Source organism: Megalobrama amblycephala, linkage group LG17 (assembly GCF_018812025.1).
Source record: "Megalobrama amblycephala isolate DHTTF-2021 linkage group LG17, ASM1881202v1, whole genome shotgun sequence".
Classification (NCBI taxonomy): Eukaryota; Metazoa; Chordata; class Actinopteri; order Cypriniformes; family Xenocyprididae; genus Megalobrama; species Megalobrama amblycephala.
Window position 1 is genome coordinate 4,148,533 of NC_063060.1, and position 26,289 is coordinate 4,174,821.

General features: G+C 39.7%; 1 protein-coding gene across 1 annotated transcript in view; it reads right to left on the reverse strand.

The window, feature by feature from the left end:
- Positions 1 to 26,289, reverse strand: part of LOC125251008 (CUGBP Elav-like family member 5) — a 193,850-nt gene that overhangs the window by 101,168 nt on the left and 66,393 nt on the right. Inside the window, exon 3 of the mRNA XM_048163873.1 lies at positions 1,055 to 1,103. Within this exon, the coding sequence (XP_048019830.1) occupies positions 1,055 to 1,103 (49 nt within the window). The remainder of the gene's footprint in view (positions 1 to 1,054; positions 1,104 to 26,289) is intronic.

A 26,289-nucleotide genomic window follows, 5' to 3' on the forward strand; every position in this document is an offset into this window, starting at 1 on the left:
TGTGTGAAAATAAATCATAAAAGTTGTTAATTTTGTTTAATAATCTTATAAATATATGAGGTGGTGAGGGGAGCCTTTTACCCCACACATGGAGAAAGCATAGGGTAAAAGGCACACAGAATTGATACAAATACTTTAGCTAAAATAATATGTTTTTTAATAATGTCTAGTTTAATACTTGTTGAAAAGAATCACTTTAGTAAAATTTGTACAATTTTCTGTTTATTTCTGTTTATGTGATCATAATTTCAAAGGTTTAATAGACATAGCGGAATCATTGTTGCATCATTGAATCATCGAGATTGCAATGTTTTAATGATTAATCATGCATGCATATGGGCCTACAGCCTGTTTATTTTTGTATGTCGTATTTGTACCAGACCTCAAAAGTAACCTGGGCCCAGGGCCATCTAAATATGAATGGTAATGAGTTATTGAATTTTGTCCATGTTTATTAAATGATTCAATTTATTTAATTTGATGAAAACAATTATTAATATCTCATTCAATTTTGCTTCTCAAGCAAATTTAATTTGTTTTAAGATGAATGTAATTTTTGCATTGCAGATGGAGGGATCTTTAGACACAAGGTGTGTTGTCAGTTATGCAGGCTAGCTGGAAACAACAGTAAAAAAATATTGCTTCCATAAACATTAACATGCTTAATATGCCACACCAGCTTCCTATGATTGCTCTATAATTGTGAAATTATTGTTACAAAGTGAAACTGTTTGCAACTTGATATGGCATCTTGCATGGTGTGAGTACCTGAAAATAAAAAATAAAAAATAAAAAAACAGTGCAACAACCCAAGATGTGCAACTCACATTTGTTGGAAATCAAATTCAGCCCACAAATGTTTCCTGAAACCCCAACAATCAAATAAATCGAATCAAATAAATAGCATGTGTAGGGCCCCGAACAGAGTGAGAACACTTCCAGTCAAAGCTAATATCACCGGCACAAAACAACCGAAAGAGAAAGTCAGTGAGTGAGGAAGAGAAAATAAATGAGTGTGGAGCAATAAAGTGAGATAGAAATGAAATCTCTTTACCTCCTCGACTCTCGCTGTCAGCTGGCTTCACCTGAATAGGCCGTGTCATCTGCGGGAGAGAAAGAGAGAGAGAGGGGAAGAAATAAAGGTTAATGTGGAGGTGTAAGACAGAGACAGCCAGAGGAGCAGGATAGGAGCGTGCCGTCTCGCTCCTGGATTCACAGCTGTCAGAGACACTGAAGCTCAGAGACGTCAACTCCCAGAAGCCCATGGGCTGTGAGAGACTGCAGCCACTGGCATATACCTGCGCTTACATGAGTCATTTCAGCGTCAGGCTCATATCATGACTTCAGTTCATCTGCTGTGCTTTGAGTTAGACTGAGATGCTGCTGATGCATGTGAGATCAGAAATCAGAAGACAAGAGATTTGAGAACTTTGCATACGTCTCCTGCTTCTGAGATGTTTCTCCTGAGAAAAGCCTTCCGGACAAGATCTCAATAATGTCTAAAACTATGCCAAGTTTTTCTGCAATCAAAAGCCAGAGATCTTAAAATGATCTCAAAGATTTCTCATCAAACGACATGAGCTGCTATTCACTTTCATTTTAAAACTTTATTTTTAGAGCTGCACAATTTGGGGGGAAAAAAATCTAATAGCAATTTATACACCAATCAGGCATAACATTATGACCACCTTCCTAATATTGTGTTGGTCCCCCTTTTTGCTGCCAAAACAGCCCTGACCTGTCGAGGCATGGACTCCTCTAGACCCCTGAAGGTGTGCTGTGGTATCTGGACCAAGATGTTAGCAGCAGATCCTTTAAGTCCTGTAAGTTGTGAGGTGAAGCCTCCGTGGATCGGACTTGTTTGTTCAACACATCCCACAGATGCTCGATTGGATTGAGATCTGGGGAATTTGGAGGTCAAGTCAACACCTCACACTCCTTGTTGTGCTCCTCAATCCATTCCTAAACCATTTTTGCTTTGAGGCAGGAGCATTATCCTGCTGAAAGAGGCCACAGCCACCAGGGAATACCGTTTCCATGAAAGGGTGTACATGATCTGCAACAATTCTTAGGTAGGTGGTATCAAAGTAACATCCACATGGATGGCAGGACCCAATGTTTCCCAGCAGAACATTGCCCAAAGCATCACACTGCATCCGCTGGCTTCCCTTCTTCCCATAGTGCATCCTGGTGCCATGTGTTCCCCAGGTAAGCGACGCAAATGCACCCGGCCATCCACGTGATGTAAAAGAAAACGTGATTCATCAGACCAGACCACCTTCCTCCATTGCTCCGTGGTCCAGTTCTGATGTTCACGTGCCCACTGTTGGCTCTTTCGGTGGTGGACAGGGGTCAGCATGAGCACCCTGACTGGTCTGCAGCTCTGCAGCTCCATACGCAACAAACTGTGATGCACTGTGTATTCTGACACCTTTCTATCAGAACCAGCATTAACTTCTTGAGCAATTTGAGCTACAGTAGCTCATCTGTTGGATCGGATCACACGGACCAGCCTTCGATCCTCACGTGCATCAATGAGCCTTGGCCACACATGACCCTGTCACCGGTTCACCACTGTTCCAAAATGTTCACTTGCTGCCTAATATATCCCACCCACTAACAGGTGCCATGACGAAGAGATAATAAGTGTTATTCATTTCACCTGTCAGTGGTCATTTTTTTTTATGCCTGATCGGTGTGTAAAGGAATTGTCCAAAGGAATTTTAAGAGAAACAAAGTTTTAAAGAAACCTAATTGCCAGTTAAACAGAGTAACCTCTGAGCAATCAGATTTCTTCTGAGGTCAGATGAGGTCTGTACCATCTGTTTAACCCTGCTTTGTTCCATCGCTCCATCTCTGCATGCACTATTCACTTCTTAATTTCTGTCAAAACTTCTCTCTCTTCATTGCATTTTTTCTTCATTACGGTTCACGCTTAGAGATGGATGTTTTTGAATTCGTTAGATGCCTTTTTCCTCGAGCACAGGGGCACAAATTCATTGTGTCTTTCATGAATACGAAGCGTGTGCTGTGATGCACAGAAAAGCCCAAACACGCACATTTGCATTTGTTTAGTGTCTGATGTGAGGAGGAAGACAGGAGAGAAAGACAGCCTTACACATCTAATAAGTCAACACTGAGATGTTTTGTGCGGAGCAGCTTTAAAATCTGTAATCTGATAAGGGCGAGAATGAAAGCTGATCAGATCACGACAGCATTATGCATCCTGTACGTGACTCTCCCCTCGACAACAGGAAATCACAGCACCTCCTCAAAATCAAAGCCGACAGGCCACGGACCAGGAACACGATATAGTAAACCAAGCAAACAAGCAGAGAGACTGAATGACAAAAAGAGTAAGAGTATAGAATTATTAAACTTCAGTGCTTAACTCAACCATCACTATTTGTGTTTCAGACATGAATGATTTCTGACCAGTTCAACCAGTCAGAATACCCAGAAAACCACATAGTGATGCACTATAAAACACTAAAAACACCTAAGCAACCCCATGGCAACCACCTGAAACACCCTAGCGATGCCCTAGCAACCACTCAGAACACACTAGCAACCACACAGCAACACCCTAGCAACCACCCAGAAAAACACATAGTACTGCACTATAATACACTCAAAACACCTCAGTAAATCCATAGCAACCACCCAAAACACCCCAGTGATGCCCTAGCAACCACTCAGAGCACACTAGCAACCTCACAGCAATGTGCTATGAACCACCTAGACCACAGTAAGAACACCTGAACCACTGCTTAGAAACACCCTGGAAATAACCAGGCACTTTGGCAAACACCACATTTCCCTCAGTAAATATAAAAATCTAGTTTTTAATGTACAATTACTTCATTAAATATATTATTTAAAAAAGCACACAAACTTACAATGAAAGTGGGGGCTGAGATATATGTAGAGACCAGAATATTATAGCAATAATATACTATCAAGCAACCATGAGAACACCTAAGTAACCACCTAGCAACACCTTAGCAACCACCTAGAAGCCCCAAGTAAACCGCATAGCAATGTACTATAAAACATTTAAAACACCTTAGCAACCCTGTGGCAATCACCCAAAATACCCCTAGCGACCATCTAGTGATGCCCTAGAAACCCCACACAACACCCTAGTGACCACATATCAACCATCCCAAACACCTTAGCAATGACCTAGCAACCACCCGGAACAAACTATCAACCATATAGCAACAAGCAATTAACTACCTAGATCAGCTTAGCAATTACATAGCAATGAGCTAAAAACACTCATAATAATAATAATAATAAATACACATAATAACTTTTATGATAATAATAATGATAATAAGATGATAATAATAATAATAACAACATTCAATCCCCATTGCAACCACCCAAAACACTCTAGCAACCACCTAGTGATGCCCTAGCAACAGCTCAGAACACCAACCACATAATGCATAGCAACACCCTGTGAACCACCTAACACTAGCGATGACCTAGTTACGCCCTAGCAACTGCTTAGAACACCAACCACATAGCAACCCCTGGCAACCCCCTCAAACACATGAACAAATGCATAGCAACACCCTGTGAACCACCTAACACTAGTGATGACCTAGTGACGCCCTAGCAACTGCTTAGAACACCAACCACATAGCAACCCCTGGCAACCCCCTCAAACACATGAACAAATGCATAGCAACACCCTGGGAACCACCTATCACTAGCGATGACCTAGTGACGCCCTAGCAACTGCTTAGAACACCAACTACATAGCAACCCCTGGCAAACACTTCAAACATATGAACAAATGCATAGCAACACCCTGGGAACCACCTAACACTAGCGATGACCTAGTGACGCCCTAGCAACTGCTTAGAACACCAACCACATAGCAACCCCTGGCAACCACCTCAAATACATGAACAAATACATAGCAACTTCCTGGGAACCACCTAACACTTGCCACGATCTACTGACACCCTAGCAACTGCTAAGAACACCAACCACATAGCAACCCCCTGGCAACCACCTCAAACACATGAACAAATGCATAGCAACCCCCTGGCAACCACCTCAAACACATGAACAAATGCATAGCAACCCCTGGCAACCCCCTCAAACACATGAACAAATGCATAGCAACTTCCTGGGAACCACCTAACACTTGCCACGATCTACTGACACCCTAGCAACTGCTAAGAACACCAACCACATAGCAACCCCCAGGCAACCACCTCAAACACATGAACAAATGCATAGCAACCCCATGGAAAACACCATATTTTCCTCAGTAAACAGAAACATGTATTTTTTTTTTTTACTTCATTAAAACTTCAATTACAACAAAAGAAGAACAAAAATAAACAATTATAAATAAAAGCAATGAACGTTTATGCGAACATGCATGTATAAAAAATATTATACATCATTAGTTCAATGTAAAAGCAATAGCAATTCTTGGCAAGGAGAAAAGGGAGGGCGAGGAGAGCAGGAGCGAGCAAAAGCGGTACAGTGAGAAAAATGAAGATGTACAGAGAGCAGGTGAGCTGTGTGGTTGCCCGTGGCGACATCGCTGTGGCAGTGGTGATGAAAGACTCTCCTGTATGGAGTTGTCACGGCGACGGCACACAGGGGGCTGAGTCGCAACAGGAAGCAGCAGGTGAGACGGGCCACAGCCGCGACAGGAAGTCAACATCAGCACTAATGGGGACCTATCGCTCACTTAGGAGACGAGCCGTACAGGAGCGATACACAATAACAACACACAGTACAACCCTGCAGGCCTACGGAGACCTCAAAAAGGGTTGGATTCTCACAAACCATTTTTTTCTAAATCCCGAAACAGGATTGCTATACTTTCACTCAGGGTCCAAAATACATTTCGTGCCACACTCACCAATGGGAGGTGAATTGAGAAAATTGAGCCGTTTTCTCTTTCCATTTGCAGCATACATCACAGGTCGTGGCGTCAATAGCAGCATCATATATTACACAGGATACATGTACTAGTCGGAAGGTCTTACTTCCCACTTCTGAAGTCGTAATTAGGAACGTCACATTAAAGAGCTTTGTTACAATGCATGCATTCTGGTGAATACAAAATATTTCTGAAGGTACGTTTACACAATAACGATGTGCTAAAAACGGAAAAGTTGTTCCTTTGCTTTTTTCGCATACAACGCTTGTCAAAACGATCCCAGTAAACTATAATATTACACTATATTTACTTAAAAGAATACCATGGTACCATATTCAAACAAACATGTTCTTATATGTCAATAAAACATTGCAATATAATGGTATTTTTTGGGAGAAGAGGGTTTAATTGTTGTAAACATCGTGCCTCAATAGAACAACATTTCAGAGAAATGCTCAATAAACCACATACTGTCCAAAAAAGAAACAGCATCGAAGACGGCAATGTCTCAACCACAGACAGCAGAATCACACAGGGGACAGATTTTTACCCCACACTGCCAGACATCTCGTCTTCGATTCATATCGTTTCTCAATATATATTACAGTAACATTATCTTCAATGTACAGCCTGTTACCACCAAACTGCTCCCACATGAAGCGGCTCAGTGTTTTCACAGACCAGCATGCGCCTGTCAGTGCTCAATTATGCTTTATGGTGCTCATTTTATAATAATAACTGTCATAAAAGTGCTGTCATAAAGACAAACGATCCACCTGTCTGCACACACACATGCTATAGTAAATACATAAATCTGGACGCATGTAATGTTTATTCTCATGTACTTACAGCTGCCCTGTATAACTGATGACCGCAGCACAATTCTGGGCAAAAACACAGACACCACATAATTTATACAGGACTTCCACTTTACGGAATCCCTGTTTACAAATGCTTTTCCTGTGAGTGAAGGAACACACACATTTTGTTTTTGGGCTCTTCTAATATAGGTTTTCATGCTTGAATGTTCAAAAAACACATTATTTTTTCACATATTCTCCATTGTTGCAGCTCCTCTCTTCTAAATCTGTCAGTAACGCTCTGTTTAGTTCCTGTCTCTATGAAGCCCCTCCTTCTGAAAAGCACAATGTGCTCTGATTGGTCGGCTGGAGCAGTGTGTTGTTATTGGTCAAGCACTTTGAGCATGTTTTGGAAATGTCCCGTCTCTTACCATAACCGCAAGTTTCAACACACTACTAACTAACTCAACCAGGCCCCGCCCCTTTATTTTGCATATACCTTTTAAATTATTTAAATGAGGAATATTGTGATGTGTTTGTTCCCGGAAGAAAACTCAAGACTGCAATGGAGGTGTTTCAGGGAGTTCAGAAACAGTGACACTGATATAGAGAATAACTCCCGCTGGAGGGACTTTGCAACTTTGCAGACCTTTTTCATACTCAAACAGCAACATTACACACTTTATACTAGTTAAATTTTTTTTTCAGCTCACTCTGTTTTAATGTGTTCAATCACTGTACATTTAGTATAATTTCTTTTAGTTTAATTTACTAGGAATAATCTGACTGCTGAACACATTTGGGCAGAAATTCATGACAGTAAATGAACAGTTGATGAGCTAAATAGATCAAATTACTGATGACACTGACGCAACCATCACTTAAACCCCCGCCTTCGCTTATATAATGAGATGTAGCACATAGACACATGTGTCTGCATGCACAAATCAGAGCACAAACACTTTCACGTGAATGTACACACTCTCGTGTGAGGATGCACAGGTGAGAGCGCATTGCGGGTCACGGATTGGGTCGCTCATCATCGGGGGACGTCCTGTGAGCGGTGACCCCTCACGGCTGCAAGGAAACCACTCATTTTAATGTCTCCAGAGCGGGATGAAAACCTATTAGCATTTCACTGCTGCTAACACTTTCAGGACAACACACACACACTCACACAGGGTTGTGTTATCCAGCAGGATGTAATGTCATGGTGATGGTACAGTTACGGTATCTCATGGTAATATAGCCTACTGATATATGACTTAAGTAAACCCTTATAAACTGAATATATATAAAAAAAAAAATATTTACTCAATGCAATTAATCTCTCAAAAAGATCAAATTTACTCTCAAAGTGATCATATTTACAGAATATGGTTAATTTAACCATTTTATTATGGTTAACTAGTTGCAAGTGGACATGTAACTAAAATGGTCTTGCTTTCCATCAATAATTTCAACTGAAGAAAAGGTAAGCATTACTGTGAATGGGCATAATACAGATCAAAAGTTTAGGATCCGATTTTTTTTTTTCCCCTGTAGAAATTAATACTTTTATTCGGCAAGGATGCATTAAATCATATATAAAACAATTGTAATGTTATAAAAGATTTCAATTTCAAATAAATGCATTCTACTCATCAAAGAATGAAAAAAAAAAAAAAAAAAAAAAAAAAAAAAATATATATATATATATATATATATATATATATATATATATATATATATATATATGTGGGATTTCTGAAGGATCATGTGACACTTAAAACTGGAGTAATGATGGTGAAAATTCAGCTTTGTATCACAGGAATAAATTAAATTTTAAAATATATTCAAATACAAAATAGTTATTTTACATTGTAATAATATTTCACATTATTACAGTTTTTACTGTATTTTTGAGTATAAGAGACTTCTTTCATTAAAAATCTTACAGGCACTTTTGTGTGTGTGTGTGTGCGTATATATATATATATAGTACAGTACAGTCCAAAAGTTTGGAACCACTAAGATTTTTAATGTTTTTAAAAGAAGTTTCGTCTGCTCACCAAGGCTACATTTATTTAATTAAAAATACAGTAAAAAACAGTAATATTGTGAAATATTATTACAATTTAAAATAACTGTTTTCTATTTGAATATATTTCACAAAGTAATTTATTCCTGTGATGCAAAGCTGAATTTTCAGCATCGTTACTCCAGTCTTCAGTGTCACATGATCCTTCAGAAATCATTCTAATATGCTGATCTGCTGCTCAAGAAACATTTATTGTTTACAATTGTACAAAATATTTGTGTACCATATTTTTTTTCAGGATTATTTGATGAATAGAAAGTTCAAAAACACAGTGTTTATCTGAAATCTAATCTTTTGTAACATTATAAATGTCTTTACTGCCACTTTTGATTGATTTAATGCATCCTTGCTGAATAAAAGTATTCATTTCTTTAATTTCTTTTCAAAAAAAATAAAATAAAAATTCTTACTGACCCCAAACTTTTGAACGGTAGTGTATAATGCTACAGAAGCTTTGTATTTCAGATAAATGCTGTTCTTTTGAACTTTCTATTCATCAAGGAATCCTGAAAAAAAAAAGTACACAACTGTTTTCAACATTGAAAATAATCATAAATGTTTATTGAGCAGCAAATCAGCATATTAGAATGATTTCTGAAGGATCATGTGACACTGAAGACTGGAGTAACGATGCTGAAAATTCAGCTTTGATCACAGGAATAAATTACTTTGTCAAATATATTTAAATAGAAAACAGTTATTTTAAATTGTAATAATATTTCACAATATTACTGTTTTTTACTGTATTTTTAATTAAATAAATGTAGCCTTGGTGAGCAGATGAAACTTCTTTTAAAAACATAAAAAAATCTTAGTGGTTCCAAACTTTTGGACTGTACTGTATATATATATATATATATATATATATATATATATATATATATATATATATATATATATATATATATATATATATATATATATATATATGAGGAAATACTGGTTTACAGTTAAGTACAGCATAGTGTACAACAGACTCAAGTGGATGTTCAGTGGTGAGATTCATTATCTTGTTATTTAGAGAGTGAAATGAAGGCTGTGATGAAGAAACGACTGGCCATCTGTCACATGTACACAAAACCTGAAATGCATTTACAATGAAAATCAAGAATGCAAACAAATCAGAAATGTGAAGCTTGTACTTTTGTTAATGAATTCTTCAGTAAAAACTGTTATTTGAGCTGTAAAGTTACCATGAAATTCTGGCGCAGGGGCGGGACAACCCAACACTCCATTGAGAAATCATTCTTCTGCATGGATACCATGATCAGGTAAAGTTTTCCATTCATTTTACCAATTGAAGAAAGAGTCAAAATATGTTTTTGGAAAAATATACGAGGTTGAGTGAAAAAAGACCAAATTTGGATTTTTTTGGTGAACTATCACTTTAAGCCATCCATTGCAAAGCGCTGCGTCCCCCTCACTCAACTGTCATGAATACAGCGGATCAATGCGAGGGTCTTGGCTTCAAAAGGTCAGCCATTCAATCGCACCTGCCTTTGTGTGGCCTCCAGCCCCTGGTTGTAGCGCACAGCGCAGCTAAGTAGAATTAATGGACGTATTGATTGCGCTCCCCACAACTCAGATTGAACGGGGTGAGAGGAGCTCTCGGTGAGCCGGCGGCCACTGAAAGACGTCCAAGACCTCAAACTCACTCAGTGAAAAGACTTTATTTAGATAACACCACAGCACGATTGATTAAAGCAGATGGTTGGAAGCAAAGGTGAGGCTGTTGTGTGGGTTAGTGAAGGATTGAGGCTTGACACAAAAAAGAGTTAATCTGAAATCATGAGGGTCTGAAAGTCTTCCAGAATGGAGCGCTCACTATCCAAACTGCACTTGATCACATTTTATTAGGGACTTTTGTTCATTATTGATCATTAGAAGTGTCAAATCTTTCCTACCTGTCAAATTATACCTCCCTCCAGTCAGACATCTTGAAGAAGCTGTTTGTAATGCAACATCAAAAAGCCTCAACAGTATTTCAGTGGTGTTAATGTAGAATAATATAATTTGGAATTCCGGATTCTGATTGGTCAGATTTTTTGAATAATGACCATAGAGTGCAACAGCCAGGTTCCGGAAGTAAAACTCCATTCATTCGATCCAGTGCATTTCTGTGTTTGAGCTCTGCACAGCGTCAAAACTTTCTATTTAAAATGTGTTTTTGCAGCGTTGAGCAATGTAGCCAATCACAAACATATCTGTTGATCTCTTGAACGCAATGACCAATCAGAAGTTTATAAGTTAGCACTGAACAAAAACCAAAAGGCACCAAAAAGGCACCAAAAAAGGCACAAAAAGGCACCGGCACTGACTTCATAACTTGCAAATTGCAAATTTGTATCTCGCAATTCGGACTTTTTAAGCCGCAATTGCAAGCTGATATCATGCAATTCCGAGAAAAAAAGTCAGAATTGTGAGATAAAAAGTCGACATTACCTTTTTTTGTTTTTTATTCAGTGGCGGAAACAAGATTCCATAATTTTGCTCTGAATCTTTATTGCTTTTGGCTGAATTTATTTGCCTATTTATTTGATTTAAAAAATGGAGTAATAACAGTTGTATTTTGAAATAGTATTACAAATTAAAAGAACTGTTTTCTATAGGAATATATTGAAATATATATATATATATATATATATATATATATATATATATATATATATATATATATATATATATATATATATTCCTGTGATCAAAGCTGAATTTTCAGCATCATTATTCCAGTCTTCAGTGTCACATGATCCTTCAGAAATCATTCTAATATGATGATTTGCTGCTCAAGAAACATTTCTGATTACCAATGTTAAAAACAGTTGTGCTGAATAATATTTTTGTGGAAACCATTATGCATTTTTTTTTAGAATTCCTTCAGGAACAGAAAGTTCAAAAGAACAGCATTTATTTGAAATTGATATTTTTATAACATTATAAATGTCTTTACTGTCACTTTTGATCAACTTAATGGACCCTTGCTGAATAAAAGTATTAATTTCTTTAAAAAAATAAATAATAAAATTTTTACTGACAACAAACTTTTGAATGGTAGTGTACATATATAAGCACTTCTGCTTCAGGAGCTCATTATTGGTGCTAGTGACAGCACTGGAATCACAATAATAGACAGGTGTGTGGATTTTCATGTTCATGTGATCTGCTGACATCAACACCAACACTAGCTGTAGGCGAGTGAGCCGCTCTCTAGATTTTTTCTTCTCTCATTCTCTGTCTCTCTGTTTGTCCCTCAAGGCCCAGCTAAAACACATCCTGCTCTGCTCCAAAATAAAATCAATACAACAGAAACACACACAGACACACACACGGCTGTATACAGACACATGGAAGATGACTGCATGTGACTGCAGGCAACAACAACACACTCCTCTAATCCAGGTCACACACACCGTATGAGAGAGTTAATGAAGAGAAAGACAGCCCATAGGAGAAATACAGATAGAACATTAAGATCTCTCAATTTCTTCTTCTAGAAAATGATAATAATAAACAGTTTTGCAGATGTTGCTCCTTAGAAAAAACATAACATTAATTAGCTTAAAATTGTCTCTAGAGTTTCAGAAGTGGCTCGGATTTGCCAATATACTATAGTCTGCCAATCAAAGATGTCAATATGAACTCAACTAATTGTCTCATTTTAGTTCCTTTAAGGAATTTTAAGAGAAATATCTGAGGTAAAGATGCTACTTCAAAAGCTATGAAAGCATGAAAGCATCTAAGCAATCAAATTCTCCTCTGCAAGTGTTCAAGAGAGACAGAAAGGGAAAAAGACAGCCAAAGACACACATGACAAGACTGAGGTAGAGCAAAATCAAGGAAAACTGATGGGATTGAAGGAGGGGAGAGGAAATGAGAAGGGACGAGAGACTAGATAGTGGTTTGAGGCGAACGGAGGCCAGATCCTACACAATGAAAACTGTTTTTACACCAGATTTCATATTCACACTTCTGTAAGACTCAGCAGAGAGAAATGTCTACATAGCAGAATGGAGAATAGCCCGGGGAAGAGCTTCTGCTGCGCTGCAGATCTGCTTGTTTGTACTCTCACCGTGTTAATTCGCCTTTGCTCTGCGCACAGCTTCCTCCTCGGCTCATGTGCAAGTCAAACAGGGCTGTGAATGTATGCAATATTATGAGTGTGTGTTTAAACTGTGGAAGATAGAGATGAAAAGGTAACACTGGAGGGATAGTTCACCCAAAATGACTCTTCTGTCTTCATTTACTCACCCTCATGTTGGTCGAACCCCATGTGATTTGGATGGATGGATGGATGGATGGATGGACAGACAAACCAACAGATGGATAGATAGATAGATAGATAGATAGATAGAATGGTGGACAAATGGATGGATGGATGGATGGATGGACAGACGAATGGATGGACGGATGGATGAATGGATGGACTGAAGGACGGATGGATGGATGGAGATGGATGGATGGATGACGGACGGACAGACAGGCTGACTGATGGACAGATGGACGGATGGATGGTTGGAGGGATGAATGGACAGACAAACCAATAGATAGATAGATAGATAGATAGAATGGTGGACAAATGGATGGATGGATGGATGGATGGATGGACAGACGAATGGATGGACGGATGGATGAATGGATGGACTGAAGGACGGATGGATGGATGGAGATGGATGGATGGATGACGGACGGACAGACAGGCTGACTGATGGACAGATGGACGGATGGATGGTTGGAGGGATGAATGGACAGACAAACCAATAGATAGATAGATAGATAGATAGATAGAATGTTGGACGAATGGATGGATGGATGGACGAATGGATGGATGGATGGATAGATGGAGGGATGGATGGACAGACAAACCGATAGATAGATAGATAGATAGATAGATAGAATGGTGAACAAATGGATGGATGGATGGATGGACGAATGGATGGACGAATGGATGGATGGATGGATGGATGGATGGATGGACGGACGGATGGTTGGAGGGATGAATGGACAGACAAACCAATAGATAGATAGATAGATAGATAGATAGAATGGTGGACAAATGGATGGATGGATGGATGGATGGACAGACGAATGGATGGACGGATGGATGAATGGATGGACTGAAGGACGGATGGATGGATGGAGATGGATGGATGGATGACGGACGGACAGACAGGCTGACTGATGGACAGATGGACGGATGGATGGTTGGAGGGATGAATGGACAGACAAACCAATAGATAGATAGATAGATAGATAGAATGGTGAACAAATGGATGGATGGATGGATGGATGGATGGACGAATGGATGGATGGATGGATGGATGGATGGATGGACGGACGGACGGATGGTTGGAAGGATTAATGGACAGACAAACCGATAGATAGATAGATAGATAGATAGAATGGTGGACAAATGGATGGATGGATGGATGGATGGATGGATGGATGGATGGATGGATGGACGGACTGACGGACGGAGGGACGGACGGATGGATGATGGATGGATGGATGACGGACGGACGGACAGACTGACTGACGGACAGACGGACAGATGGATGGTTGGAGGGATGAATGGACAGACTAACCAATAGATAGATAGATAGATAAATAGAATGTTGGACAAATGGATGGATGGATGGACAAATGGATGGATGGATGGATAGATGGAGGGATGGATGGACAGACAAACCGACAGATAGATAGATAGATAGATAGATAGATAGATAGATAGATAGATAGATAGATAGATAGATAGATGTTGGACAAATGGATGGATGGATGGACAAATGGATGGATGGATGGATGGATGGATGGATGGATGGATGGATGGACGGACGAATGGATGGATGGATGGATGGATGGACTGACGGACGGACGGACGGACGGACTGACTGACGGACAGACGGACAGATAGATGGTTGGAGGGATGAATGGACAGACTAACCAATAGATAGATAGATAGATAGATAAATAGAATGTTGGACAAATGGATGGATGGATGGATGGATAGATGGAGGGATGGATGGACAGACAAACCGATAGATAGATAGATAGATAGATAGATAGATAGATAGATAGATAGATAGATAGATAGATAGAATGGTGGACAAATGGATGGATGGATGGATGGATGGATGATGGACGGACAGACAAACCGATAGATAGATAGATAGATAGATAGATAGATAGATAGATAGATAGATAGATAGATAGATAGAATGGTAGACAAATGGATGGATGGATGGATGGATGGATGGATGATGGATGGACAGACAAACCGATAGATAGATAGATAGATAGATAGATAGATAGATAGATAGATAGATAGATAGATAGATAGATAGATAGATAGTTAAATGGCGGATGGATGAATGGACGCAGTTTCCTTCGGCTCCAGTGACAGTGCGCATGCTTTGGCTGCAGGCTTATGCATATGTGTTTGCATTTAAACAGCACAGCTGTCACTGAGAATTACATCCCCTCACGTCGCTCTGCCCGAGATATGACAGCTGTGATGTGAGAGGATGAGTCGAATCGAGAGAGAGAGAGAGAGAGAGAGAGAGAGAGAGAGAGAGAGAGAGAGAGAGAGAGAAAGGGCGAAGTCGACAGCCGGGGAGAGTGACGGGTGAGTCTGTGAGAGGAAGGACAGGATTACACTCATTCACACTCACTCCTGTTTACACCCGTGACGAGAACTAGAGCAGAACGCCTCTGAGGAGAGACTTCTCTGACACGTATCTGCTGATAATAAAAACTGATTTTTTTTTTTTTTTTTATAACCACATCTGCATTTCCCGAAAGATGTACAAGTGCTTCCAAGGCAACAAAAGAATAGTGTTAAAGTTTCAGATTTTAGTCCTAAGCTTTCATACAAAATCGCAAGTCCACATCAAGCCTGCCATTTTGGTGAGAAAATATATGCAAAGAAGACAAGACCAATCACTATTCTGTATGCACAAAAAAATGTGAAAGAAAAATGGCAATATCTGTATGCAAATATTACAATGATATCATCACTTCAATATACAATTTGAATGCTACATGTTCTTTAGTATAGGCCCTAAATTCTCCCATCGAGCTTCCTCTAGTGACAAACTTCTCACGCACCAGTGCTTCTGACGAAAACACAGGCACACATTACACACTCAAGTATGAAAACACACACACACACACACACACACTTCCCACTTAAATGTTACACTGATTGGTGCCAAGCTATAATGCAGCAGACGCCAAATGCCAGTGACCTGCTCTTTGCACCCCTGACTTCCTGTCAGGCAGGAAACGCATCACAAATGAGTGCTGGGTGCTGGAGGGCGAGTGCATGAGTATAATTTCAGCGCCAGTGGCACCTGCCGCACTGAGAGTGTCTGACCATCAGAATGAATGGGGTCATAGCACATGTGATCAGCAAACTCTCATTTATATGTAAATGATGCTAGCTCTACCTCCACACACACACTTCAACACCCGCTTACTCGTTTTGGCTGGAATACACACACACACACACACACACACATGCTTCAACAAACAAAAGATGTCTCACTACATAGTCTACAAAGACAGCTACCTACTAAGGGTGCTAGATGCCGTGGATCAGATTAGAACCAGGGTCCAGGGTTTTTTATATTCCCCATAAATCATAAACAGTGTCTCAAAATAAGTTGTTCGTATTTTCTATACATTGTGAAATCACAATGTAACAGGCCCCACCCACGACTGGTGACGGAATCTGCCCTATTAGCTTAGCTCCTCCCCTGAGTGAGCTTTACACAGTCCGCCATGTTTATCTCCTCGCTAGAGCAGCTAGTGGAAACACAAGAATGTCTCATCTACTTGATAAACAATCTAAATGTTTTGTTGTTGGCTGTTTCAATGAACACATTCTGTGTTTTTACATTCCACAGCACTATATTTCCATCGCTTTTCTATGTTAAAGCGCTAGACAGAAGCGTTTGATGGAAAAGCAGCACAGTGGGACGCAAAAAAAGTGTTCTGTGGAAACAGCCCCATACTGTTTCTTCTGTTTTGTTGTTGCTGGAGTATCCGAGACAAGAGCTGTAAAGGCACTGCCCTCTTCTGGAAAAAGGGGTGGGGAGCAGCTGCTCATTTGCATTTAAATAAAATAGTGTGTTTTTGCTTCCATGGTATAGTAAATGATCTGTGGGAAGTTGAAACGTCACAGAAATACTCTGGGGACACCTAAGACTTACATGACATCTTGAGAAAAGGGGAGTAATAGGTCTCCTTTAAAAACCTTGATGCCTAGACAGACAGCTCCTTTAGAGGTTTAGAGGACAGCAAAACAAACACTCACTAACTCCCACTTTAACCACAAAGAAACAAGAAAATGGGTGAAGAAAACCTCTCAGATGAGGGATGTGAACTATCTGTCTAACAGGGAAAGATTGCTTGATATTCCCTGGACACGTCAGAAGTCTGTTTAATCAGAGCCGGATCTACAGTACACGGCTGCATCTTAACAGCCTATTTATTCAGGCCCAGAATCCAGTAAACACATCCATGGATCCTTTAAAACGCTTTGGGCTCTTAATGCTGCAGATTTAAGATCTGTAAATAATGAATGTGCTATGATCTTCAAGTCCACACCATTACTGGACCTCTTTCTACTGCAGGGAAATCGTTTGTTGAAAGAGAGAGATGGATTCTCTAACTGAGAATTATGACACGGACCCGAGTGTGTAAAATATGCATATGGTTTCATGTGGCTGGAACGAAGTCTATTGCAGGCAGTAATGACTTCAAGCATTAGTGCTGCAGTAAAGTGAAGCAGGTAAACGTTAAAAGGCCATATTCTGTGCTTCCCTGAAGTCCATTTATAACATTAGTCAATGTTTCTTGTGCTAAAAACACTCGTGATATAGTTTTACATGACCACTTTCAACCCTCTTTCCCACTTTCATCCTTAAGGTTATTTAGCACCTCATTTGTAATAGAAAGTGCTTTACATTGACATAATAAAGTATAAATCAAATATAAAGTCATAAACATACATACATTTAAATCATATAAAAAAATTTAAAAAAATCCAACAAAAAAATCTAAATATATTTAAACTAATTTAACAGTTTAATATATATATATATATATATATATATATATATATATATATATATATATATATATATATATAGGCTTGGCTAATGTTACTAAGAATTCTATATGTAAATCATAAAAAACAAAAAAAATAATGTTAATACTTCAAATAGAATAAAAGGAATGAATAAAGAATATGAAAAAAATTATTAGTATTAGACATACAATTATAGTAGAATTGCTATTCAAGCATTTATTAATACATAATTTATTAAGTAATTTTATAATATTTTCATATGTAAATTGACTTAATGGACATACTAAGGAAGAAGACAAATATAGTCAAATCTAAATCATATAAACCATAAAAATAATTAAAACATTGAAAAAAAAAAATCATTTAAAAGATAAAAAAAAATAGTAGTAGTTGAAAAATAATAGTTGAATAAAGAATTAAACCTGTTATAAACATAAGTAATAAATATAAAAATATCTTCATATGAACCTGATTTTTACACGTTAATTTAAAATGAAATTAAAAATAGTGAATAAATTAATTAAAAATGCCATGCAATCAAATAGAATTAAACGTTTTTACTACCGTACCTTTAAAAGGTCTATTTGTAAATGACCTCTGTAATGGCATAGCTCATGCTCTCGTTCATCAGGATGGGTTGAGTTGTTGAATAATGAATAGGATGTGTGAATGTGGGTGGTCACATGTTAAAAAAAGCACATCTTTAATATCAATATAGTGACAAATGGGTGGAGCTTTGCGCAGAAATCACATCTGCGTGTAAAAACTGTATTGAGATCTCATGAAAAAAAACAAAAAAAACATGAGCAGATGATCAATGAAAATGAGGCAAAGGAATAAGAAAGCAAACATGGAAAGAAACAACTGACTCCTAAAAGACAGTGACATATGATCATCCCCAGTGGACCGTCAGGTCAACAAACACACTATCACACCAGACAACAGCTTCTGAGGGAATCAACCTGTCAGTCAGTACAGTGTCAAGTCGCATTTATTTATAGCACTTTATACAATACAGATTATTTTAAAGCAGCTTCACAGTAATAAAGACGGAAATAATGCAAATTAAAAATGCAGCTCTAAAAATGATTATTATTCAGCTCAAGTCCAGTGTTGGTTCAGGTCAGTTCAATAGCTGTGACAACGAAATACACAACAAATTATTACATACGACTATTACATGTGAAACGTGATTATTACATTGAAGACTGGTTTCATTTGTCTGCAACTAAAGCTCATCATCATGATCTTCATCAGCACCATTAGATTTTCTTCCTCCACGACATGGCAGCGCGTCTAACCTCTCTAACCCATAATTACACCGTTTCAGCCAAACAATAGCCGGCTTTTTAATAAGGAGCTTATTTTCTTTATGATTCCCCAAAATTGAGAGTAAATAAACTCCCAGGACTATATCTTGCCCTGCTGACTCCATGAGCTCTGTAATTATGTTCAGGAGAAAGCGCCGGCCGCCTATTGATACAGCACAAAACCAGGGGAAGCATCTAGAAGTGTGGCGTTAATGAGGAGAGGGAGGGTGGATCTCCAGAGGGTTCTGCTTATCTTCCGTCCCCGAGGGCAGAAACCCAACGCCGCCTGTGTGCATTTAAACCCTTTACAAATGCTGTAATCACCTGAACCAGGGGCTTTAATGGACCCTCTGCCGCTCAGATAAAACTACAGCTACCAGAGACCTGACAGTGTGAAAGACAGCGAGAGAAAGAGAGACGTGAGCCATCAGGAGGAAGACTTGCACTTAAGCTCTGTTTTCAACCCTAGTGATCTGTCTACGGTCTACATAGTCAGCTACCTTCTAAGAAAATCATTCAGTGCCATTTAAAATTTTGGGGTCGGCAAGATTTTTTTTCTTATGCTCACAAAGGTTGCATTTATTTGATCAAAAATACAGTAAAAACAGTAATATTGTGAAATATTATTGCCATTCAAAGTAACTGTTTTATATCTGAATATATTTGAAAATGAAATATATTTCTCTGATGCAAAGCTGAATTTTTAGCGTCTTCAGTGTCACATGATTTTAACTTGTATTGAATCTGGAACATTCCTACAAAAAGAAAAATTGACAGAGGTCACAGATGTTTAATGTATATGAACTATAGGAGAGGAGATGAAGAGAGACAGGCGAAAGGGGACAGCTCCGTGATCATGAAGCCTGCGGTTCTGTTCTTCAGAAATATTTCAATCCGTCTGACCACACACACATACACACAGAGCTGCCATGTCAGATAACCACAGAGATGAGCACATTTCACATCTGACACCTTCAAGACAGACAGACAAAGAGAGAGAGAGTGAGAGAGAGACAGATGTAGGGTTTGGGGTAAACATCGCTCCTCCTTGTCCTGTTCATCTCTCCTCCATCACTCAGATGAAGGTGAGATCAAAGCAGGTGTTAAACGCAGTTTGAGAACAACAGCATCATTCAGAAGAGAAGTCTCCACCCCTAAGGTGCTTTAGCCAATCAGAACATCAAACTCCTGCGCCGTTTATCAACACTTAGCCTGAGGTGACCAATGACGGGAGCGTTTGATGGATGGAGTATCTATAGATTGCGAATCCAGGCTGACTGACAGCTCTCATAACCCGGATCACTGAAACCCACATCACATCATGACAGATAATCGTTGATCATCTAGCAGCTCGTGGCAGTAAAAACCTTCCTTATTTTTCTAATCTAGTTTGAGATGCATTTCTCTTCTCCTGAATATTATTTATAAACATTTTATTTATTCAGGTCATCGCAGAATTTTGCGTAACATTCACCACAAATGTTACGGAGATCTCTATGAATCATCTGGAAAGAAATACATTCTATTTAAATGATCATATTTGTGTACAAAGATCTGATAAATGTTCTAGGAGAGCGGATTTATACATAAACATCCCAAAAACATTTGTCTGGCTATCACCAGACCAAGCTCAATTTAAAATTGAACATTGGTCTGGGGAGTTTGCTATGTATTTCCTATTGCACAAGAGGCGTGATCAACGAGCATTATTCACGCAAATGGATAGTCCTTCAACCAATCAGATCAACGATCTGGGTGACACACTTTTGCAGAGAAAACTCCAGACAGGCTTAGTTTGTAGCATTGATCAGCGGTTTGCAGAAGCAGCAATGGCATCGAGCGATCTTTGCAGGTTGTGCAAAAAAACATGACAGTGAGTGATATTTACACCCAGTCGAGCGATTTGAAGAACTAAAGAAGTCATTCAGCATCATTGAGAGGTTAAAAGGAATTGGACTGACGGTCGTGCGAGAGACGTCTTCGTGTTATACCCACCAATAGCGAGCAAGGTGGATAAGCCAGTCTGTGATTGGTTCCCGCAAAAGTGTAACAGATGCAGCAGAAATGAATGTACGGGTTTCCAGACTGAGTTGCCGGGCGAAATCAAATCGCCGGCAGATCAGGCTGGGTTTACCCAGTCTACAAAAACATCTGAATATCACTCTAAACAAGGATGTATGCAAATACATTCTAATGTAACCGGTCCTACTCGACACGCTCCGAGCAGGATTCGAACCGGAGTCCCCGGCATGGGAGGCGGAAAGACCGCAGGATGGCAAAGACCGCAGCCTCTAGTGTGAGTCGCTAGCGCACCTCTTGAGGCCAGGGGAGTGAGGTTTACATGCACATCTCTTACTGGCTTACATTACAGTCACCCCTCAAAACCTCACTCCCATCCGGGTCACGGCGCTAAATGTAACCGATCCTACTCGACCCTCTCTGAGTGGGACTCCAACCACAGTCTCTGCCGTGGGAGGCGGGCTCGCTAACAAGGATGCCAAAGACCACAGCCTCTAGCCTCAGCCTCTAGTGTGCCTCTTGAAGCCTGGGGAGTGAGGTTTAAGCCCCGGGTATCCTTCGGCCGTCCGCGTTCGTGCACATGTCTGAAAGACCGCGTGCAGGCCAAATTTTGAGACCGCGCGGACAGTCCGCGTGCAACAGCGCATGCGCAAGCAGTATAGAAGAGTCCACTAGGTGGCAATACGCACAGTATTGAGCACAGTGTTCAGCCGTCAAAGAAGAGTGTGAAAAGACCGTTTTAAAAACAACATGCTTGAAAAGAGAAAAACACGACAATGGACAGCGAACTTGACCAGCGTTTGTGCAAAGAGATTAGAAAGTATTTGTACAATTCATGTTTAAAGAGTACAAAGACGTGTTTAGAGCGGCAAACTCATGGGGGGGAATAAGTAAAATATAGGAAAGGATGCACTTTCTTCTCCGATCATGCCCAGTGAATGTCACGTTGATGACACGACTCAGTGCTGCTCTCCGATGTCAGGTAGAGCATAGAAAAAAGCTGTACTGCGCATGTGACGAACGCGGTCATCCACGCGCATCCGTGGTGTAGTATACTTTGAAAGACGCGCGTGACGCTTCCGGGCGCGGAAAGTGAAGTATACCCGGGGCTTTACATGCACAGCTGTACATTACACTCACCCCCCTAAACCTCACTCCCATCCGGGTCACGGCACCAAATGTAACCTGTCCTACTCGAGCAACTCCAAGTGGGATTCAAACCACTGTCTCTGGCATGAGAGAAATAAATGGATTTATTTATTGCTGTGGTTGACATGTTGAAAATATCTCTATTTCAGTTTGTTTGTAAACAAACATGGTCTATATGAAGAGATGGAAGTAAGGGATCTCTCAAGGTCAACGAAACATTAAAAATACATGTCAATATAAAACTCCAGACACTGGCTGTGAAAATCAGACATGACCATGAAGACAGTACAACCCAGTGAACAGACTGTAGTTGAATCCCTCACAGTCTCGTTGTCATTTGTGTCATCACAGGCTGCTTTCTTTGTTGGGCTAGAGGTTTGGTGGAGGTTGATTTTCCATCAGCGTGAAGCAGCAACGAGCCGAAGCGGATGCGTACAGACACTGTGAGATATTTCCTGATATTGACCCTGCTGTCAGGACGTTCCTGTATTTGCAAAATAAGTGTCTTTGATAAAGCAGGTTAACATTGATTAATCCTTGAGAACTCTGGGCTTCAGAAAAGAAATTAACGAGCAGCGTTTTCCTGCCTTCTCCCTCAGGAGCAGGAAGTCTGAACACAACACAGCCACTCATCTCATTACAGAGCCACAGACAACAATGTGTCCGAGCGCTAGCCTGTTAGCGCTCCGCCAGCATGTTCGTTTGGGAGGGAAAGAGAACAATCGATGCTCTGCTGATTTGTCCCTGTAAGGAGTTTACAAAACACACTCTTTCTTTCACCTTTTTTGAACATGCAGACTAATGACGGTTTACATCAATGTTCTCTTTTTTATCCTTTTTTACTACCCCAACATTCATACCAAGAATCTAAATAAATAAACAAATAAATAACAATGTTATATTTTTTTATCCTGTTGTCCTATACCCACTCCAATATTCCTGCCATAAATAAATAAATACATTTAAATTATTATATATTAATATATTAAAAAAATAAATGTTCTTATTATTATAAGATATGGACTTTAGAGCACAATTTGTACCTCCTGGAGTCTTTCAGAACTTCCAATTCTGAATAACCTGATTCTGGTCTCAACATCATCGTCTCAGTAACTCAATGACTAACTTGACTAAATAATTAAAAAGGTTGAAGAATAAATAATAAATACAGGAAAACTTATTGATGAAAATAGTAAACCATCAGCATGGTTGAATACTTTAATATTTGAACATCCCACAGATATGGACTAATGCACCATCATTCAGAGGTCACTCGCACACAGACATGCAGGGTGACCAATTTCACAAATACAGAAATGTACAACTAAAATAAATAGTGTTTGTTTCATAGAATGACTCAAGTGCATATTCATCAGAATGTACAAGGGGAAAGGATGCTGAAATGATGTTGAAGCAGCTATCCTGCTTTAATAGGCCCTTATATAACATATAATCCACTGAAAAGGTAGGTGTGCATAAACCCACCATCCGTCTAGACGTCAAATTATGAGGAACAACAGGAGAGGAAGATCTGGCGTAGCGGCATGCACTAACTCAGTATAATGAGATTGTAGAAATCTGCTGCTTGGGATGCATCTCGCCTTCTGTAGTGACACATTTGAGTATGTACTTGTGTAAAGCAGCATTTAGGGGCTCATCTCGTTACATGTACAGCAGCACCCTGGTTAACTTTTAATTCAGTTTGCAAATTTAGTTTTGCAAGTTTTGTTGGAAGCTTCTGCTGCTGATTGGATCCTATTAGCAAGTGTTTCTGGACGGATCTCTTTCACACATACATTTTATAACAAAAGCCTATTTCAATGGTTGCATCCCAATTATATACAATACATTGCCAAAAGTTTTGGGACGTCTGCCTTTACTTGCACATGAACTTTAATGACATCCCATTCTTAATCCACAGAGTTTAATATGGAGTTGGCCCACCCTTTGCAGCTATAACAGCCTCAACTCTTCTGGGAAGGCTTTCCACAAGATTTAGGAGTGTGTTTATGGGAATTTTTGACCATTGTTCTAGAAGCGCATTTGTGAGGTCAGGCAGTGATGTTGGCGAGAAGGCCTGGCTCGCAGTCTCTGCTCTAATTCATCCCAAAGGTGTTCTGTCGGGTTGAGGTCAGGACTCTGTGCAGCCAGTCAAGTTCCTCCACACCAAACTCGCTCATCCATGTCTTTATGGACCTTGCTTTGTGCACTGGTGCATAGTCATGTTGGAACAGGAAGGGGCCATCCTCAAACTGTTCCTACAAAGTTGGGAGCATGAAATTGTCCAAAATGTCTTGGTATGCTGAAGCATTAAGAGTTCCTTTCACTGGAACTAAGGGGTCAAGCCCAACCCCTGAAAAACAACCCCACACCATAATCCCCCCTCCACCAAACTTTACACTTGGCACAATGCAGTCAGGCAAGTACAGTTCTCTCGGCAACCGCCAAACCCAGACTTGTCCATCGGATTGCCAGACAGAGAAGCGTGATTGGTCACTCCAGAGAACACGTCTCCACTGCTCTAGAGTCCAGTGGCGGCGTGCTTTACACCACTGCATCTGACGCTTTGCATTGCACTTGATGTAAGTCTTGGATGCAGCTGCTGGGCCATGGAAACCCATTCCATGAAGCTCTCTACACACTGTTCTTGAGCTAATCTGAAGGACACACGAAGTTTGGAGGTCTGTAGCTATTGACTCTGCAGAAAGTTGGTGACATCTGCGCACTGTGTGCCTCAGCATGCACTGACCCCGCTCTGTGATTTTATGTGGCCTACCACTTCGTGGCTGAGTTGCTGTTGTTCCCAATTGCTTCCACTTTATTAAGATACCACTAACAGTTGACCATGGAATATTTAGTAGCGATTAAATTTTGAATTCACTGAGCTCCTGAGAGAGACCCATTCTTTCACAAATGTTTGTAGAAGCAGTCTGCATGCCGAGGTGCTTGATTTTATATACCTGTGGCCATGGAAGTGATTGAAACAACTGAATTCAATGGAATTGAATGGAAGAGAAGGATGTGGCGACTGACCACTTGGTGGGACAATAACAGGAAAAAAAGATGAAAATGGCTATAACTATTTCACCGTTAGTCTGATCAACTTGAAAATTGGCATGCGGAGTCTTCGTCCGAGGTGCATTGACTGTCTATGAGGACATTGACGTATCTAAAAAAACATGTCCGCCATCAGCCACTGAAGTTTGAGCAGCTATCAGAAAAGGAGCCCGATCGGAATGAAACTCGCTGACCCGGTTTGACTCACGGCCTTAGGGGCTTGTGAAAAATTCGAAACAAATCGGCCACTGGGGGGCGCCTTTGGTTTTTAATGTTCATAAAGGATTGTGTGTTGCGCAATTTTTCACACACACCCACAAAATTCCTACCACATTGTAGAACTCCTCATTCTGAGCAACGTTGCCTCTAGGACCGCCGTTGTCCATCGAATTGTTCGTTAAATATTGGAGATTATTTCAAAAACCAACTTTGGCAAACTAGTCCAAGGTCAATAACTGTTAAAGAGCTTTAAAAACTGTATATTTGCTACGATAACTTGCCTGTATTGGCTGTAAATGGTATTTTCCATCTAAGATCGAGATGGTTACAGGCTTGCTAATTAAAACATAATACTTTTTTACGCATGTGCTTAAAGGCCTTAAGGGCTTGAACCCCGATAATTGCTGCGTGCAGCTATATTTCTTTCTTTTTTTAAATATGCAGACAAATGTTTACAACAGCAATGTTCAACAATATTTTTATCCTTTTTTGTCCTTTTCCTTATTTTAAATAAATAAATATTCTCTCATTCCCTGCATGTCTTTATTATTTTCAATGTTTTCAAATTTTAGGATTTTTTTTTTATATACTGCACTATCTTGGCTTGGGATGCACTAATCTGGCATATTATATAGGAGGGACAGTAT